General features: G+C 47.2%; 1 protein-coding gene across 1 annotated transcript in view; it reads left to right on the top strand.

Annotated features, from left to right (window-relative positions):
* LOC310806773 (tetratricopeptide repeat protein 28-like) overlaps nt 1-19,639 on the top strand; it is a 114,356-nt gene that overhangs the window by 41,031 nt on the left and 53,686 nt on the right. The window contains exons 2-4 of the mRNA XM_083673013.1: nt 8,856-9,003; nt 13,575-13,847; nt 15,057-15,187. Of these exons, the coding sequence (XP_083529139.1) occupies nt 8,856-9,003; nt 13,575-13,847; nt 15,057-15,187 (552 nt within the window). The remainder of the gene's footprint in view (nt 1-8,855; nt 9,004-13,574; nt 13,848-15,056; nt 15,188-19,639) is intronic.

Below are 19,639 nucleotides of genomic sequence, written 5' to 3'. Positions count from 1 at the left end.
ATCTCCCTCTTTTCTTCACTCTCTCTTTTAGCCTTAAAATGTACGCCTGACCCCTGTGTCTCCCGCATCTTCTTCCCTCTTGTGTTCCCAGTCTCCCCAGTCTCCCCAGTATCCCCAGCCTCTCTTAGTCTTATCTGTCCGTTTGAGTATCTTTACTCAATCATGTATGATTCCTTGCCAGGCGAATCAAAAGCAGTCTGGCTTTGCTTTTCATTAGAGCGCTGCAGTAAGGCTGGCTGTAAATGAGGCTGTATCTTTGAAGTGTGTGGGGCCAGCTCTGGAGGAACAACGCTAGCAGGGCTCCTCTGCTGACTCTCCGGTTTGATGCAGAAACTCAAACATAAAGGCCAGCAGACTCAGCCCAGAACTCAGAACAACCTAATGATCCCAGCTCAAGTGCTGACTCGGACAAGGAACTCTGCCCACTGGTTAACAGTGTGAGAGAGGTAATGACTTGTTGGGATCCTCAAGGCCATTCAGTGTGCGAACCAGCCTTAAAAAAATATATTTCAGACTCAGCAACATTTAACATTCATGGAAACAGAGTTCCATTCACTAATTAGTTCTAGTAAAGTCACTACTGTGTCTAACTCTGAAACTCAGTCTGAACTGCAAAGCGGTTGTGCATCTAAGTTTCTAACTGGCTCCCTTCCTTCAGCATTTGAACCATACTGTGTCTTAGAGGTCCCCTCAGTTCAACACTCAAATGACACGTAGACTATGAACTGCTTGGATGGGGAGATGAACAAAAGGAAATGTGTCATGTTCTCTGGAGGTGTTACAGGAGGGTCACTATAAGATACGTTGTCGACCCAACCTAATGGGGAAGGGAAAGGCCTGGTTTACTATGTTGAGTACCATGTGTCGTTCACTCTGTGTTTACAGAGAGGTGGCTATTTTTCAGCCATGCTTGAGTTCACTGTCAAAGCCAATTAAGGCAGTACAAATGAAGATGGAGGATGTGGAGCTTCAGGCCAGGGGAGTGCAGTACCAGGGCCAGGCAGCTCTGGGACTCACTGCTACAGTATGTGTCAGGCACAGATGGAATAGTGGAACATTCATTGGGCAGGTTATGAGTATCTCTGTAGAGAGTTACTTTGAACAGGAGCTTGTCTGTATCACTGGCACTATTTCTCATATTCAAGGATTGTTGCAACACATTGGGGCCTTGCACTCAAAATCAAAGAGCCAGATACTGTAGATCTTAATCCTCCTCCTTGTTTACAAACAGTAATGCTACTACATGATTCCTAGACACGGCTGTGAATGTGACATATACTGTACCAGCTCAGTGCTGCTGAAGATCAGCTATTCCCGGAACCAAGTGTTTTGGCCACATCTCTTCACAGGGCTGCCTGTGCTTGTGAGCTCGTTTTCAGGTTCACCATCTGTGCTTGATTGATTAAAGCTCCTTTAAGTAATTAATGCATGCTTTAATTGAGAGTCAGCCCCTGTGGCTTTTGGGTACGTGCGTTATGCTCAGGCAGGAGAGACTCAAGAGCAGAGCCAATGATCTGTTTGAGAAAGGGCATCATGCCCTGGGCATGGAATTGTGTTTAGCACCCTGACCCTCTCAGCCTCCCAATGCTCTTGAGAGGCTGGTAAGAGCATACCACACTGCTATGTTATACCATGTGATACATCAGGGATATGTTGGTGTAGAATGTCATAGTAGTGTAACATTGTAACTGTGGTGCTGTGAATATGAGGAGTATTAATCTACTATTGTCAATGAATAGGTTTACACATTACAGTACCTTCCATTCGTGTTATTTCCTTATTTCCATGTCTCCGGTGACTGTAACATCCTGAGCCCTTTATTGTGGTTGACATGCTTACAGGAGTGAGTGACGTTCCTGTGCTTAAGTGAACACACTGTAGGGGTGACAGAAGAACCCTGATGTCAGCCACCATTTTGCTCAACTGCTTGTGATAAACGAGCAATATCAGTTTTTCCCTTCTGTTTCACTTTGGCTGTCACCATGAATGCACACAGTGTGACACTTCCTCCATCACAAGGGTTGACCTTCTGTATTGAAGAAACTCTTTGTCTTTTGATAATTGATTTAGAAGCCGTTAACCCCCCCCTACCCCCCACCCCCCACACACACATAATGGTGAATACAGAGTGCTCAGCATTGATTCCACATACCTGACTATGACCTTTTCCAATCTGAAGTCCTACGCCTGGTGCTGGTTTGATGTGCGCTGCCTAATCGATTGGCCCACTGCCGTGGGAGAGTAACACAATGTCTCTCGCTGACATGTGTCTACCTGGAAACCTTAGGGCTTCTACCTGGGAGTCAGTCTTCACTAGTCTAGTTGAGAGATGAAGCCCTGAATAATGAAACATTTACCCTTAATAGCCTTCCCAGAAAAGAATGATCAGTTTAATTTACTCTCATTAAACCCATCTAATCTAATGGGCTAATTAAGGGCTTTGGATGGAACAGCAAGCACAAGAGTCTACCGCTCCCTTAGGGATGAATACATCAATGGAACATATTTTACTGCGTCTACCTGCGTGCAGATTGTATTGCGCCTCGTCGAGTCTTGCGTTACTGCTTGACATGCATCCTTGACGTGCAGTACAGAACATGAAATCACCCCAGGCATGACTTGTGTTGCACCACGGGGCCTCTTCATTAATCAGTAGTACCGTGAACAAAAAAACAAAGAGAAACATTACTAATGCATTAGCTGCATTAATACATCCATAGCCTGCCTCCTGTGACCACTCACCTCTCACTCTGAGAAATAATGAGGTGTGTGTGTTGGTTTACTGAGTGAACACGCACTTGATCAATTTAGGTCAGGGTGTCCACTGCCAGTGGTGTCCACTGCTCCTGTGTTGCGTCTTATTAGATTGGGGAGATGGTAATGGACAGGCAGCTGTGTCATGCCTCTGCCCTTGTGACCCTCTGGGCTTCAGGTCTGTGTCTGCCCCGGGGCGCAGGGTGTAATCCCTCCCCACTCAGACAACTGATGGCTAACATTTGACCTCCCCTGTCCTGGGGGAAAGACAGGTTTCAACTGGGGGGAAGCAGGGAGAAAATAGAGGACATTGGGTGTGTGCGCTAGGTGTGTGTGCTAGGTGTGTGTGCTAGGTGTGTGTGCTATAGGTGTGTGTGCTATAGGTGTGTGCGCTAGGTGTGTGTGCTATAGGTGTGTGTGCGCTAGGTGTGTGTGCGTGCATGTGCGCATGTATACACACTCTGAGATTTAGAACTATTTTAATTAAGCACAGGTACCATACTGCCGTGTTGCTCAGCTTGTCAGACTGATGGGAAAAAAGCCCAAAGCAGCAATCATTCCATTTGGCTTTTTCACCATTCTCCTAGCTAATTTGTCATGGCCGACAGTTATCCCTGGATATTAAATTAAGCATTTGACATTTTGTGTACCCTGCGAATCGACTGGTGTCACCTTGAGGTGCTGTGGCAGAGATCTGAGAGGGATCTCACAGGCACGTGTCTGAAGCCCTGGACGACAGATGACATTTCTGGGTCACATTGGAAACCAGGCAACAGCAGCTAGCCATTAACGAGCCCAGATACAGCGGGAATAAAGGCAGCCATGTCTTTGTCCAGACCAGGCTGTTAGTGCTAATCTGGGTCCCACCATCGCAGCCTGTGTCAGGCCTGTTCTGGTGGTGTGGTATTGTAGGACTAGGTGTTAGCCAGTCAGAGCTAGAGAACCCAAGCGCAGGACACAAAGTCAGGACACGTATATCACAGGAACCGGGTTTTAATGAAGGAGTTGAGGGAACAGAATGGCTGAGCAGAATGACAAGCAGGGCAGGGTGGCAGGGCAGGTAGTCAGGGCAGGCAGGGTAGGCAGGCGGGCGGGCGGGCAGGCAGGCAGAAACCAGGGACGTGTAAAACAACAAACGATCTGGCGACGAGTGGATGGGAAGCCGGGGTTTAAATACTGCATGGTGATGGGATGATGAACCGCAGGTGTGTAGACAGAGCAGGTGGAGTGGAAGATGTGAACTGGATCGAGCTAGAGCCTGGAGCCACACCCACACACACACACACACAGACAGACAGACAGAGACAGACAGGGGAGAGAGAGCCTGGTACAGGCTAGGTGGAAGGGAGGACGTGACACTAGGGGCACAATTGAAGTATGTTATGGGGGTATCTGGGTGGGATGTGTGTGTGCTGCTAGTTTTGTCGTGGCAGTTCCAATAGGCATGTTAGTGTTTATGTGTGTGTGTGTGTGTGTGTGTGTGTGTGTGTGTGTGTGTGTGTGTGTACGTGTGTCTACGTGTGTTGTAAGTTGTATGTTTTATGTTGTGTGAATGTGTGTTCAGCCTGCAGCCTGCTGTCACTATTTGGTGGTCTGATTTGGGTTCCATTTTTGTACTGGCAGGGGTTCTGTTCAGAGAACCCACACTGGCACCAGCTGTCTTGTCAGCTATCACAAACCATCTGCACCAGCCACTGCCTAACCACACAGTAACTGCGGACGGTGTGGCACTATCTAAATGGAGCTTATGCTTGCTTTTATTGATTTCCTCATTTGAAAGCATCTCTATCATCGTGACGTCTTCAATCTCAGCCACAGTGAGGTTCATAGGGCTCTGGCCATCGGAACGCAGCTGGAGCAGAGAGTTACAGTAAATGACAGACTGACTCCACTGTTGTTATTGGAGACATTTGCTGTTTGTTTAGAGACATTTGCCGTTTGTTTAGATGTGTTAGTAAAAGCCTCTTGCTTCTCCAAACGTGTGGCGGAGAGTAGCTCCAGCTGAGTATGAATGACCCAACTAAGGCAACAGTTCTCTTCATGCCCTTGACATTTGACTGCAGTTTTTTGTTTGGGTTTGGCACCCTGATGCATTTCACTGGTATGTGTGCTGTGCTTACTGTAGAATTCTTCGATATGATTCACTTCCACAAGAGTTACAAATTACAGTGTGGCTCGCAGCGGAGTATTCACTTCACAATACCTGGTACTCAAACACAGGACAGACAGATATGTGAGTCTGTTCGGACCATGATGTTTTGCTTAGGAGTGATAGTGTGGGTTAGGTTCCCATAACCCCCAGGATCTGAATCAGACTTGGTGTGTGAAATTGACCTTTGAGAATGCCATGCAGGTCTGCCTGTAAACACTCCAGGATCCATGCCCTCCACTGGTCCTGTATTGATCTGATTAGTTTCTCCCATGCTGTACAAGAGTATACATATTGACTGGCCTGAACTGAGACAAGATAATATTGTATTTGTTTCTGCTTACTACTCTATGTCAGCCTATAAATGAGAATATGTTTTACTGGCTTTGATAGAGACTTTGAGATGATGAGATTAGACAGGGAGCTCACACGTGCCTCACACACACACACACACACACACACACACACACACACACACACACACACACACACACACACACACACACACACACACACACACACACACTGTGAATGAATGGGGGCTCAGTGCACCCCTGTGGGGGCTACTGAAAAGGCCAGACTGGGGAGGCAGCCAGGGCAGATGCCCAGGGTATTAGGACCCAAATCTGCTAATAAAGGACTCACTAACAGTTGGTCTCTCCACAACCCCACTGGTCTGTGTCCCCCTCATCCTGTAATCCTGTAAACTTCCTGTCAAACCCTTGACTAGGGGCCCTATTCTGAGGAACAAACTAGCCACTGAAAAGTTTGCATGTGTTTGTGTGTGTGTGTGTGTGTGTGTCTATGTGCGTCTATGTGAGTGCGAGTGCGTGTGCGTGTGCGTGACTGTAACACGATAGGCTAGTGTGAGGATATTTTTTTTTTTACATAATTTCCCCCTGTCCTCTTAAGCATAAAAAGATGAATATTTAAAACTACTTCAAACAAGAAGTCATGAAATATTAAAATGTTCGAGAAACAAGAAACGCTTTTATCACAACTCTGTTCTCTTCTGTCTCTCTAGCTTTACACTCTCTCTATCTCCCATATACACAGGCAGGCACACACCTCTCTCTCTCCCTCTCTCTCTCTCTCTCTCTCTCTCTCTCTCTCTCTCTCTTCCTCTCTCTCTCTCTCACTCACAAACACATACACACGCATTCACCCTCGGGTAAGAACTACAAACCTTCCCAGTCGATCCAAACTTCTGTTGCATCATCACCTACAGTAGTTGGTGAAAAGAGAGGAGACAGAGAGGCACAGGAAGGTTCAATAATTGAACTCGTTTTCATTTTCACACAGAACAAAGGTTTAGAAATGTCGGTTGTCATGTTGAACAAGATGCCCAGCTTTAGTGAGGTTAGAACCCATATTATTGCTTCAACTTCTCAGCTCTCTTTACTGCTCTAATCTCTTTCACAACATTCGAGTTTATCCTGAAATTGGGTTGAGAGAGTAAGATGATTAAACATGCGGTTGTGCTTTTCTTTTGTGTGTGTAATGTTGAAAGGCAGAGTTAATCTGCAGAGCTCCTCTCTCTGATGCTCTCTGTCTTAGCTAAGAGCTGGAGGCTGTGCTAATCGCTTGAGCGCTAGCTCTAAGTGGGTGTTGCTGTGTTTTTCAGGAAAGATCACGCTATGTATGAGGAGAAAGGTCTCGTGTGGTAAACTGTCTCTCTCTCCCTTTTCTCTACGACCTCTGTGAATGTGGTTCACCTGTGTGTATTTCATTCAAAGTCCTACTGTATATTGTTTGTGTCTGATGTGTGTGTGTGTGGCTCTCTGTGTGTGTGTGTGGTCTACAGGAGACAACACACTGTGTTTTGACTGCAGGGAAAGATTAAGGGGAGAAAGAGAATTCTTTTAAGTCGACGTGCTGCATCGATTCTGTCATTTTTCACCGTCACTTTTTTGATTTATGCATTTATGCACGTGCTTGTGTTTGCAATATTCTAATGCCCTCTCCAAAGGGTATAGGTTTTTAAATGTTTGCATGCGTGGACAGGGGAAAAAAATGATAGGAATAAAGGAGATGTCAATTTTTGTTTGAAGCAAGGCGTCCTTTTCTTTTTTCATCTTCTCCCCCCCCCCCCCCCTCTCTCTCTCTCTCTCTCTCTCTCTCTCTCCGCTCAGTCACTGTGGAGCACTAAGGGAATGAAAGAACAAATCTCTGGGAGAGCAGTCATATAGTAAATCTAATCAAAGGGAGAAGTGCTTTTAAATGTCTGTTGTTCCCCGGGGCAGAGCGTCTGTGGGCCTCTCTCCTGCTCCTGCAGCCCCAGCCAAAACTCACCCGCCACCAGATGCAATTAATATCGAGCGGGCGCACTGGCCCTCGCTCCCCTCCTATAATAACAGTGTTAGAACAAAGGTTAATGCTTTGAATCTAATCTCTGTCCTCATTCGTTTCAATGGAGTTGTGATGCAGGGAGGGTGGAAACAAGAGGGGGGGGGGGGGGGGGGACACAGAGAGAGATTGGTAATCAACAAGGGGCTCGGACGGAAGCGAAATTAATTACTGGTCTCCATAAATTCGATGTCATGTCTCATTTTCCCTAATCCTCTCCCCTTTTCCCTTTCTGGGGAAGAGTAATGAAAAGGACGCTTAGATGCTAATGGCAAATTAGCCCCTGTGTCACTTAAGGAAGCTACTGGTGCAGTCAGTGTCCTCAGTGGGGAGGAGGAGGCCAGACTGCAGGTTAGACTGCTGTCCCAGGAGGATTCACACACAGACCCAGTAGGGGAGCACTCTTAGAGGGGATGGAGAGGATGTTTCTATGATAAAGTTATCCTGGATTTTGGGCTTAGTGCCGTGTGTATTGGACACACAAAATGCCTGGTTCTAGATTATATTGGAGGAGCTGTGTGGTTTTGTGTTACTGAAATGTAGGCTATGTTTTATGACCTTGGTTTGAGAGTTTGAGAGAGCTAGGACAAGTTTTGCATTGTTTATATCATGTAGGATCTTGGGGGGATTTGGTGGTTTGGCTGGAGCCCAGTGAGCTGGACTGGTTCCATATCTCCCAGAGGCTGTTGATCCTGGGCTGGAGCAGAACAGGATGGGTTCTGGACTGGGATTTGTCTCAGATCAGATCGGGGACACAAACATACTCACAGACAAACAAGGCAGGCGGAATAATCTGAAACAGGTCTGTCTCAAGACAGTACAAACAGACTGGAGAGATGCTGGTGAAAGCCTCCTTGCAGGGTTTAAATTGGGTCCTGGACATAGTCACTGTTTTGCTTTTCCTCATCATCCATTTCTTGAATGTTCCCAAACATTTGAGAATCTCAAGATAAGATATGGCTTCAGTCACATGAGCGGTCTTCCTGGCGTTAAATCATACTCCAATAATCATGTGTCATGTGACTCACTAAGAGCTGTGGGAATAAACTAGGAGTTCATACTGTTCTATTTCTGACATTTCCAGCCACCTTTCCAGAGCTCCACACTAGGCAAGGCAGTTCCAGAGTGGTTGTATACAGCATTATTGTTTTACAGCCGTACTATGAGGAACAGAGTGAAGTGTCTGGAGTATTTATGGGTATCCTTTTAAGATGCTACAAAGTGGCCCCCCCTCTCTCTCTGTCTCTCTCTTAGCTCTTCCAACACAATCCCAGTATTCCAGAATTGTGTACAGATGACTCCCACCACCAGACAAAAAATAAACATTCCTTTATGAATAGAAAACAATACAATGCTCCTGAGACATATGAGCAGTGAGTGTATATCATGTGCATTTATGTAAAATGTATAATCCAATTAACAAGTACAGAAAACACAGCCATCTATTATGGGGATACAAAGGAGAGTGGTGCCATGTTCTATGAGAACTGCTCATGTGGAAAGAATGCAAATGGTGTGAAATGAGTGTGTCTAATGTGTTTGTGTAAAGTCCCATGCTTGAGGTCCTAGACAGGAGCACTGACTGTTCTCTCTCTCCTCTCAACAGGCATACTTCCGACAGGGTGTTGCCCTTCAGTACCTTGGTCGCCATGCCGACGCGCTGGCCGCCTTCGCTTCGGGGCTGGCCCAAGACCCCAAGAGCCTGCAGCTACTGGTGGGCATGGTGGAGGCCGCCATGAAGTCCCCCTTACGAGGTACTACAGTAATATGTGTGTATATTTGTGTGTGTGTGTGTGTGTGTGTGTGTGTGTGTGTGTGTGTGTTATTGTCTGTATATCTGACTGTTTTTTCTGTTATTCTCTCAGTCTTTCTTACTGTCTAAATGTCTGTCGGTGTCTTCAGGATAATCTTGATGCCTCTGTCAATCAATAATTGTGCCAGTGTAACTCAAGCTGTCTGTCAGCTTGTCTGTAGGTGCTTGGCAGACTGTGTTTCTGTCTGTCCCCCTGACTGTTCATCTGAACCAGGCCCCCTGATTGACAGGGCTGTTTAACCTTCAGCATGTCCGATTATCAGAGCGGCTGATCAGATACTCTGAAATAGATACTTCTTTATCTAAATGAGCATCCGACAATGCAGCCATTGTCTGCAGTATCTACTCCTGTGTGAAAGCCTATTTTCCAAAGCCAAGTGGATTTTTAAGTAGCTTATCCAGGCCATGGCTTTTCAGTAAACTCTGACTTCCATGCTCCATCATCTGTGATGTATCAGGCAGCTGCAGTGACCTGGCTCCCAGTAAGCAGCCATTGTGGGCCAAACGCATGGGTCTCAAAACAACACTGGAGTCCATTTCACTTCAGCTGACCACTGCAGAGGATTTAGTAGACTGTCCTCAAGCCAACAGAGACCGTGAGTCATCCTGCGGTCTCTGTTTGTCATCACCAAAACCACCCAACTCCACAGATCTACTGTACATGTGATTGAATACAGCCCTCTTATACAATACAATATTTGCTGCAGTGAACAATGAGTTTTGTGGATCAAAAATGGCTTTGTTCAGAGAGGGATCATTGTCTTTTAGGCAGCATAGAAGGTCTCTCTAAATCCCGTAAAAGGCTGCATCTGAATGAATAAGAAAGAACCAAAGAGTGAAGAGCCTATCTGATGCTCATTAAAAAGCCTGTGACTAGAACCCAAACCAAAAAAAGTCTTGGGAGTGGGCCCAGCATCAAACACCTTGGACCTGGCTCGGGCCTCTCTGTAGGGGGGGACAAACTCTTGGCCCAGGCTTTTTAATCTCTTAATTGTTTACCACATCTCCCACAGTGCCAGGGAACCAGAGAGGGACCAAATCCAAGGTGTGTTGGAGGGAGGGGAGGGGGGGGGGGGCTAGGTCGGGAGGATTAAGAGCAATGATCCTCTCAGAGGGGCTCCTGGCACAGGGGGAAGATAATCAGCGTTACGCCAGCAAACAGGGAGGATAATCAGTGTTACGCAGCCAAAGCCCTCTGATAAGAGAAAGGTAGGGGAGCGATGCTTTCTCTCGCTGAAGTTGAGGACGGCCATCTTCCTGCCAACCCTGCTTATCGCCCATGTAACACTCCCCTCTGGACTGGGGATTACCTCACCAGCTAATTTAATTTGAACCTCGCTTGGAGTTTTGTGCCGCCAGGGCTCTTACCAAACTTTATTTCTCTCCCCAGTGGAATAAGCAAATGACTCTGAGCCTTTACCTCCCTCAAACACCACCCCCTGTCGTCTTCCCAAGCAATTGTTAAGTTTATTTTTTCGTTTTTTTCTTCTCTTATTGAGCAGAGAGACACATACAGTATAAAGCTGCACTCATATGCATACTGAGTACACAAACAATGAAGGGAAGAAGAACACGTCCAAGGCGCATGTCTTCAAGGACACAGTGTGTACAGTATAGAACTCCCCTAAGCATACGCAAGTGTTTGTGTATGGTTTTTTTGCAGGGAGAAATTCCCACATTCTTTCACATTCTTACCAACCAAGGCCCACAACACAACACAGCACACACTTTTGTTCTCTCTGTCTCTCTGTCTCTCTGTCTCTCTGTCTCTCTGTCTGTCTCTCTCTCTCTCTCTCTCTCTCTCTCTCTCTCTCTCTCTCTTTTTCATAGATGTGAGAGATTTCCCATTAGTACAGAGCTGAACAACATATACTGCTCTCATGTGACTCATACTGTACGCCTTTGTGTTTCCCACAACAAAGAGCTCTCAAAGGAGGGGGAACTGCTTTCAGAATCCTCTCCATCCCTGTCTCTCTCCACAGCCTATGATCATTATGTCAGCTCTCTCTCCTCAGATATCAAGGTTTTGAAGCATCTTTGTTCTTTACAGTGAATTTCATTGAGCGAAATGGGAAAAATCAGGCCCATGTGATTGTCAATGTTGAGTGGAAATGTGTTTGGTATGCATAGACTTGGCTAATGTTCCTTTCCCCCATGATGCCGGAGAAGCTCTGTCTGAAGTTCAGGGCTCAGAACCTCTCAATTCATTGTTATGAACGTACCAGTACTGTATATTGCAGTCTTCATATTTTCAGCTCGGAAGAAGTGTTGCAGAGACTGTGATCATGATAACATATAGAGGAAGGACACTGTAATAGAAATGATTGTATGCTGTTACCATGTAGTATTTACCATGGAGTGGCATACAAAGAAACATACAGGTGGCCCTATACCATACAGGAGGCCCTCTACCATTTCACTCAATGATATTTATTGTAAAGACAAAATATGCACCCCCCCCACCAGCGGTCCCAGCTTCTGCCTCTTCACAGACCCACAGTAGAGAATTGGTGGCAATGTCTTGTGAAATGGATAGGTGAAATGACTCATAGTTTTATTCAAAGGAAGGGGAAAACAGAATGAATCCACGCTACATGGGTTTGTTATTGTCACCAGCCTCCCAGGGGAACGTTCAAGGCTGCTATAGTCTCCCTGCACCACACCAAGCCTAGAGACAGCAGGAGGGCAGGGGGTTTAAGTGTGTGTATCTGTTTGTGTACCTGAGCGTATATGGATGAAATATGGAGGTGGATCTTAATAAGTGTGTAGGCATAGAGAGAGAGTAGAAAGCAAGAGAGAGAGAGACATGGTGGGTGCTCATTAAACCTTTCAGCATGGCTTTTGTGCGTGTGTGTGTGTGTGTGTTTGTGTGTGTGTGTGTGTGTGTGTGTGTGTGTGTGTGTGTGTGAGAATGTGTGTGTGCGTGTGTGTGTGCATGCATGTGCCTGTGTGCGTGCATGTGTGTGTGTGACAGTGCAGTGTTATGCTGTCACTGATGTTGCCTTAGCTACCTGTTTATGAATCCTGCAGCCATGACACTTTTTACTGTTTTCTCAGTGTTTGATTTATGACACCGCTCTGGGTGTCACTTTGAATGCAATTACAAGCTATGAATGGATATTATATGATATTATATGCACGCACGCACTGTCTCTGCAAGAGCTACATTCTGCCAACTGCTTGAACAGAAGTGATGCTCTTGAAAGAGCATCATCAATTATGTTTCAAGTGCTTGTGTAAGGATTCATTTGATGTTGTGTGTGTGTTTGTGTGTGTGTGTGTGTGTGTGTGTGTGTGTCTGTGTGTGTGTGTGTGTGTGTGAGTGTGAGTGTGTATGTGTGTGTGTGTGTGTGTGTGCATATAAGTGCCTTTGTGGGTTGCACACAACTACAGTATCATGGTGTATCATGGTGTTATTACCATGTAGGCTATTTTGTTGTTCGGCAAAATAAACCAAAAGAACCAAAGAATGTCATGGTCTCTACCGTACTTTAAGTGCACCGGGCTATACTGATACTGGCAGGCATGCTGTCTTCCACACGTACTACACAGTACATTTGACCTAATTAGCTACATCTCTGCTCAAATCTTTGGTTTGCAAAAATGGGGCAAGAGAATATTCCCTCTTGATGTACACATGCATGCACATATAGTACTCACATGCAGGGACACACTCTTTCTCACTCACTCACTCACTCACTCACTCACTCACTCACTCACACACACACACACACACACACACACACACACACACACACACACACACACACACACACACACACACACACACACACACACACACACACACACAGGCATAGAAAATATCACCCCTGTCGTGTCCCTTCCCTGTCATTCCCACTCTGCTGAGGCTCCTGTCTGCCAGCGGGCAGGGCTGTGTAAGCTGTAGGCTCTGTTGATCCCAAACCCCGCGTGGCCCAGCATTGATTTATGTCATTGTGTGCATTTTCAGCCCTCCCAAAGGTCACCTTGTGTGTCTCCTCTGCTCTGCATTCCTCTGTTCCCCTCCCCTGTGCATTACCAGCAGCAGTCTCACCATCATTCTCTATCCACTCACTCTGCCTCAAAACCCATCCAGGCTTCTCTTCTCTCTCTTTAAACTGCACTATCCAATGAAAATAAAGAGAACACAAAAATATAATTTCACTTTGCAGGAGTGTGTAAACACTCTGTTCAAAATTGCCCTAGATTACTCTAGAATAGTGGAGCCTGTGAGTGGCTTATTCATCTGTCTGACTTGTTTTAAAGCCATCACAAACAAACCATACTTTTTTAGCCAACAACAGCATGCCTATTACTGTCCTGGAAATACACTGAATGCAATGAGGACCAGCATTACTTTAGATATGTTGAGTGGCTTTTGATATTGTTGTCTCACAAGCTATTCACTGATTAGATTAGTAGAAGAATATACACTATTAATTTCATAAAGAAGCTGCTCACAGTGGTAGCCATCTTGTTTCTAACCCCAATTCCCCCTGTCCCTCCACACAGAGTCCCTGGAGCCCACCTACCAGCAGCTGCAGAAGATGAAGCTGGACAAGAGTCCATTCGTGGTGGTCTCTGTGATTGGTCAGGAACTGTTGACGGCAAGCCACCACACCGCCTCCGTTGTGGTGCTGGAGGCGGCGCTCAAGATCGGCACCTGCAGCCTCAAGCTCCGCGGCTCCGTGTTCTCCGCCCTCAGCAGCGCCCACTGGTCCCTGGGCAACGCCGAGAAGAGCACAGGCTACATGCAGCAGGACCTGGAGGTGTCCAAGACACTAGGTGAGAAGTCAGGGGGAGGTGGTGGTGGTGGTGGTGGGGGGGAGGGGGGGGGGGGGGCGTCTGTAGGGCAGATGGTCCATGAAGGAAAACAACTCCCCCAACTATATTTTGATGAAGAAATGCAGCTGTAATGGAGTCCATGACATCCTCACTCTGTCGTCCCTGATTACTAATATGTGGGATCCAACAATGAGCAATAATGGGTTGCTCTCGATGGAAGTATGTTTCTGTTTGTGTGGGTGTGTATGGTGTCTGTCATCTGTTTGTTTTTTTAATGTGTGTCCAATGTGCCTCCTGTATCTGTTCATATCTGTGTATACAGTATGTGTCTCTGTCTTTATTTGGGTCACAGTTACTGTGTGTGTGTGTGTGTGTGTGTGTGTGTGTGTGTGTGTGTGTGTGTGTGTGTGTGTGTGTGTGTGTGTGTGTGCGTGCGTGTGTGTGTGCGTGTGTGCGAGTATGTGAGGCAGCACAGTTTTGCTCTACGAAATTTGACACATGAGTGGGCAGAGCAGCCTGAGATAAGCTGGGGAGAGTGGTGTGGATCTCAGGTAGAACCAACACTCCCTGAGCCCGACTCTGGCCCCCTCTGTGGGGCCTGTCTATCAGGCAGAAATAATAAGGCCCCCCCTCCTCCCTCCTTCTCACCCCACTGGGACCTAGAGACCAGGGCCTACCTGCTGTCAGTTAGTGGACCTGCTATGGATCACTGTACAGCTGCATAAAACGGCCACATTCCCTTTTAAGGACATAATGGGATGTCAGTGTCAGAGATATCCATCGCACCATCGCTCTACAGTGGTAGTGGACCGTGACTCCCCTTTAGACCCCACAATGAACAATAGCACACTCGGTAGTGATTATCTGTTGAATGTAACCTTTGACAGTGGGGATGCAGATGCTTGTATTGAATGGTGAAGCATGATGATGTGTTCTTAGCGGAATTTTCATTTGCATTGACCAGCAGTGTGGCCTCTCCGCTGTTCTATCCAGGTACTGTATCACCTCAGTCTCACTTCTCCCTCTTTTCCCTATCCTCCTCTCTCCGTCTTCCCTGTCCTCCTCCTTCTCTCTTCCCTACCCTCCTCTCGTTCTCGTCCCTACCCTCCTCTCTCTCTTCCCTGTCCTCCTCCCTCTCTCCCCCCCACCCTCCTCTCTCTCTTGTCCCTGTCCTCCTCCTCTCTCTCTTTCCTACCCTGCTATCTCCAGGTGACCAAACAGGCGAATGCCGTGCCCATGGTAACCTGGGCTCGGCATTCTTCTCCAAGGGGAACTACCGCGAGGCCCTGACCAACCACCGCCACCAGCTGGTCCTAGCCATGAAGCTGAAGGACAGGGAGGTAAGAGACACATGCTTTAGAATTCGAGGGCAAGTGGTCTTTTTCATGGCAGTCATGTCCAAGGTAAAACATGTATATCAGGTATATCATGCAGCCTTTATATCATCGTGTGCCCCATCACAAGAGAGGAGAGTACTGTACATGAACGCCATGCATGGATGGCTTCTTTTTGCTTTTGTCTGTGCCTCCTGGAGTCGTGTGATTCTGCTGCGTCCAGAGTTCCTCTGTCTCGGTTGTCTAGGTTGTCTAGGTTGTCTAGGTTGACTGAAGGGTAATGCTGAAGGGCGGTAACACCGTTCCTCCGGTCAGACAGACAGAGGAATAGGAAGTAGGTTAGGCGAACAAATGAAGGTGATGAAGCAAGAGAGAGAGAGGTAGAGAGACCAATAGGAGAGCCATAAGTAGCAGCTGGTGCTCCTCGTTATCAATGCAAAACGTTTATGCAGATATTATGCAGTTATTTATCCTGTTCATGTTCCAGTAAATCTGGGGCTTTGGCAACATATGCTGATTTTTGGAATGTAATTTACACAGATTAAGCTGTTTGGATAGAAAAGGAAAGGGAGGAAAATTGGGAGCGTGCCTTGAGGGAAGATACTATAGAGAGACAGGGGGAGACAGGGGCAGAGTAGTTGTCTACTTCTCTCTTTCCCTTTCTCTGCTCTCTCTCTCCCCCTTCTCTGTGGTGATTGTGGGGGGTGACAGGTGCTCGTTCCAGCACAGTTCCGTCACACAGGGAGAAGAATGCCCCTGTTTCCCTTCGTCTCTTATCCTCCCTGCCAGGCCAGCGCTACGTTTGTTTGTGTTCCCAGATATCAGGAGACGTTTAAACAGTCCAGTCAGACGCCAGACAATGCACAAAGCAAGACCTAACAGCCAAAGAATGAGGCCAGAGCCCCCCTGACTTCTCCTGACTAACGCCTACAGATAGATATGCTCAGAGGTATACTATATTTACTGTAGGAGACCCCAGCTACATGTTGTGTATCTTTGCCATGCATAGGAGTAAGTCAATGTTATCTCAGGTGTGCATAAGGAAAGTTGGGGGTCTTTCGTGTCTGATTTGGGGGTCTCAGTACCCAGCTCGTATTAGGCAGCGGCATTAATTGGCTGACCAGATGGTCGACTTTAATGAGTGTGTGTGTGTGTGTGTGTGTGTGTGTGTGTCGATTTTAATGAGCGTGTGTGTGTGTGTGTGTGTGTGTGTGTGTGTGTGTGTGTGCATATGTGTGTGTGTGTATGTGTGTGCTTCCACAACCCTGCCTGCTCAGTCAGGATTTATATGAAACCCCCCCACCCCACTTAATGATATCCCAAAGCCTCCTAATAACGCCAAGCTGCCACCTGACTAGCTGTAAGATATCCTCTCATTGCTCTTCTCTTGGTTTGTTTACGTTCGCCCACAGCGACTTTCATACTCAACAGTGGCCCATTATTGCACTGCTCACTGGTTGCCTCTAAGAGAGAAAATCCCCTCCACACACACACACACACACACACACACACACACACACACACACACACACACACACACACACACACACACACACACACACAGTGCTTTTGGAAGCGTGAAAGTCATGTGAATGTTGGAGGTTTTAGGGACTATCCCAGGGCCATGACGAGGTCATCCCACGCTACTAATGGCTGCCTCATACAGGACGTCCCCTCCTGGCCTGCCCCTCACCGGCCCCCTAATCACAGTCATATGTGTGTCACACCACCTGGTCTCCCTCAGTGCACACTGGGGGCGAGCGGATCCCTTCATTACTGCACTGCCAGTGTTTTTGTTTCTGACGTCGACTTATTATCTGGCCCTTCTGGAGGTGACGTCACTTCCTAGAGCCCAGGCAGGCTAGACGGGAGACAGGATGTGGTGCTGAGTGGATATCCAGTAGAGGGTAAGTTACCCCAGTGTGGCGAGAGAGCATAGGGGGCGCTCTCACACACTAGGAACTAATCTACCTCTGTTTTACCACACTATTACCATAGCCTTTACCCCTGTGTTAGGGAGAGGGAGTCGGGGGCACTCTCCTCTCTCTCTCACACACACACAACACCATTCTCCTAGTCCACCTCTGTGTTACTGCAGCATTTTTACTGATACCCTTTCCCCCACTTCAGACTGGCCCTCCTGTGATGGAGGACCAGAGGGAGACAGAAGACAGAGATCCTCCTAGGAGTGTTCTCCATAAATCAGAGGCAGTAATTTGATCCTGCTTTTTATCAGTAAAAGAGCAGCGTATGGCCTCTCTTTCATCTGCTAATGCTCTGGCACGGCCCTGGCTCTGCACCGTTCAGGGAAGCTGGTCCTGATGAACAGGCTAATGTGTCTACTACAGTTGGGTAGCTAAACCCACAGTCACCGGGCCACATCAGGCATGATGGTGGATGTAACCAAGACGTTGGCCATTTATGGTTATTCACTTTCCTCTGATGATTGCCTCAAAGGTCTCTGCTTTGTTGGTTACAAGCACTAAAGCTTTCTTCTTTTTTTTTTTTCAAACACTGCTCTTAAAAATGGAAAATCTTGAAGTGAGTTGTGGTGTAATGTGTGTGTGTGTTTGTTCAAGAGCAGGGGAGATAAGTTGATGGAAAGGGCAAGTGGGATATCTTCAGTAGAGTAATGTAAAAGATGCAGGTTAGCTGGGAGAGGGGAGATTGGTGGAGTACATGCTCTGTCATCCGTGACCGTGACAGGGAGCTGCAGTCCAAGCCAGTGAGGTCATACTGTACCAGGGAGTTTGTGTTTTTCTTTAACTCTCAGCCGTTGGAAAATATCTTTAGCAGATTTTCAGCTGCCAGATATACTGGAGGTATAACATAAACATGCTCTCTGCTGTAGTCTCTATGTGCCCTGGCCAAGTCAAACGTTAGATCCATGTCCTACTGAGCCGTACAGGAGGCTAAATGTCCTCCTGCCTGGTTTATTCCACCTCTTTACAGTCACAACAAACAAAGAGCTTTGAGTCAGTCCCCTAAAACACACCACTGTTGAAACACTGTAAGTCTTATTTCCACTCTCTCTTCTCTCCACCGTTTGCATGTGACGTTCTGGTCTTAAATAGTAGGTTTGACTGGAGTGAGGTAACCCCTAATTTTGGGGTGTGAGTATTTAGGAGAAACTGAGGAGGGCTGACGATGTTGAAGTCTGTAATTACAACTCCTGTGATGTTAAAAGGAGATTCTGCTGCTGGCTCCCCCAACCCCTGGTTGAAGTGGAAATCACAAACAGAGAGTTAAAGAGGAGAAAGGGTAGAGCAATGTTTTTTTTCCATTGGGTCTACTGTTGTAGCTGCCTTAAAACCCCCACCACCCCCACTACCCCTACCCATACCTCTGTCTTTGTATGTCTATGCCTTCTCCCCCCGCTCGATCTGCTGAAAGGAATTTGTCCAAACGCACCCCTTTAGTAAAAAGGTGACATGGATCACTCCCTCATTGGTGTTTATCTGGCGGGTAGTTTGGGGATCCTGAAGGGCCCTCTCCTGCCCAGCTGGCTTAACGACGGAGAGGGGGAGAGAGGGAGAGGGAGAGGGATAGGAAGGGCTGAGAGATGAGTGTGTAAATGGGAGGTGTGGAGAGGCGAGGGTGGGTGTTCCTTGGTGTCATTGTCAGGGTTTGTCAGAGTTTGTCAGCGCTGTGCTGCAGTCTACGAGGGGCATCATTAAGGAGTCATTAGGGGCCTGGCCTCATGCCCGAGCTGCCTTTATGGGGCCCACTCTAATGGGGAGCGGCAGGGGAGGGGGCTGGCACCCCTGTCCCCCCACCCCCCTGCCTGTGCACCCCTCCACGCTCCCCACTTCCCTCTCTGCTGATTGAGGAGAGGGATTTGGGGATGATTTAGAGGGGTTAATTTAGTTGAAATGGCTCAATTTGAGGTGGAGGAAGAGGATAAGGGACAGGGAGTAACAAGGTGGAATGCCAAATGTATGCAAATACCTCTTCAGGCATGAATATTCTTCTTTCTTAATAGTGCAGCCCAGTCCCAGATTATTCAAGATAATAATCATTCAGATACTCTCCTTTCAAAGTCAACCACTGTAAACCCACAGTCTCTGTGCGTATTTCCTTCTGAGCAAGACTAGACCACAACGCAGCAGTAGCATGCACATGTTTCCTACACTTTGATTCTGCTAAACCAAGCTAGTTGCAGTATTGCAGTAGCTCTAAAACCATGTCCAGCCCGCTGTGCCACAATGACACACACCCTGCTCTCCACAGCCCAGTGAGTCAGAACTGCTCTAAACAGACTCGCTTAGCCATGAATCATGGGAGATATTCGGCACAGAACAGCCAATGGACCATGACCAGGAGAGGAATGGGTGTGTGTGTGTGTGGGGGGGGGGGAGGGGGGGGGGGGGTTCATAGAATAAGAGTGAAGAGAACAAAGATAACACATATTGAATTGGGTTTGTATGGATTGTGGAGTTGAGTATATGAAGGAATATA

This window comes from Argentina silus (assembly GCF_951799395.1).
Source record: "Argentina silus genome assembly, chromosome: 7".
NCBI lineage: Eukaryota > Metazoa > Chordata > Actinopteri > Argentiniformes > Argentinidae > Argentina > Argentina silus.
The sequence above is the reverse complement of the archived record's forward strand: the minus strand, read 5'-3'. Positions and strand labels throughout refer to the sequence as shown.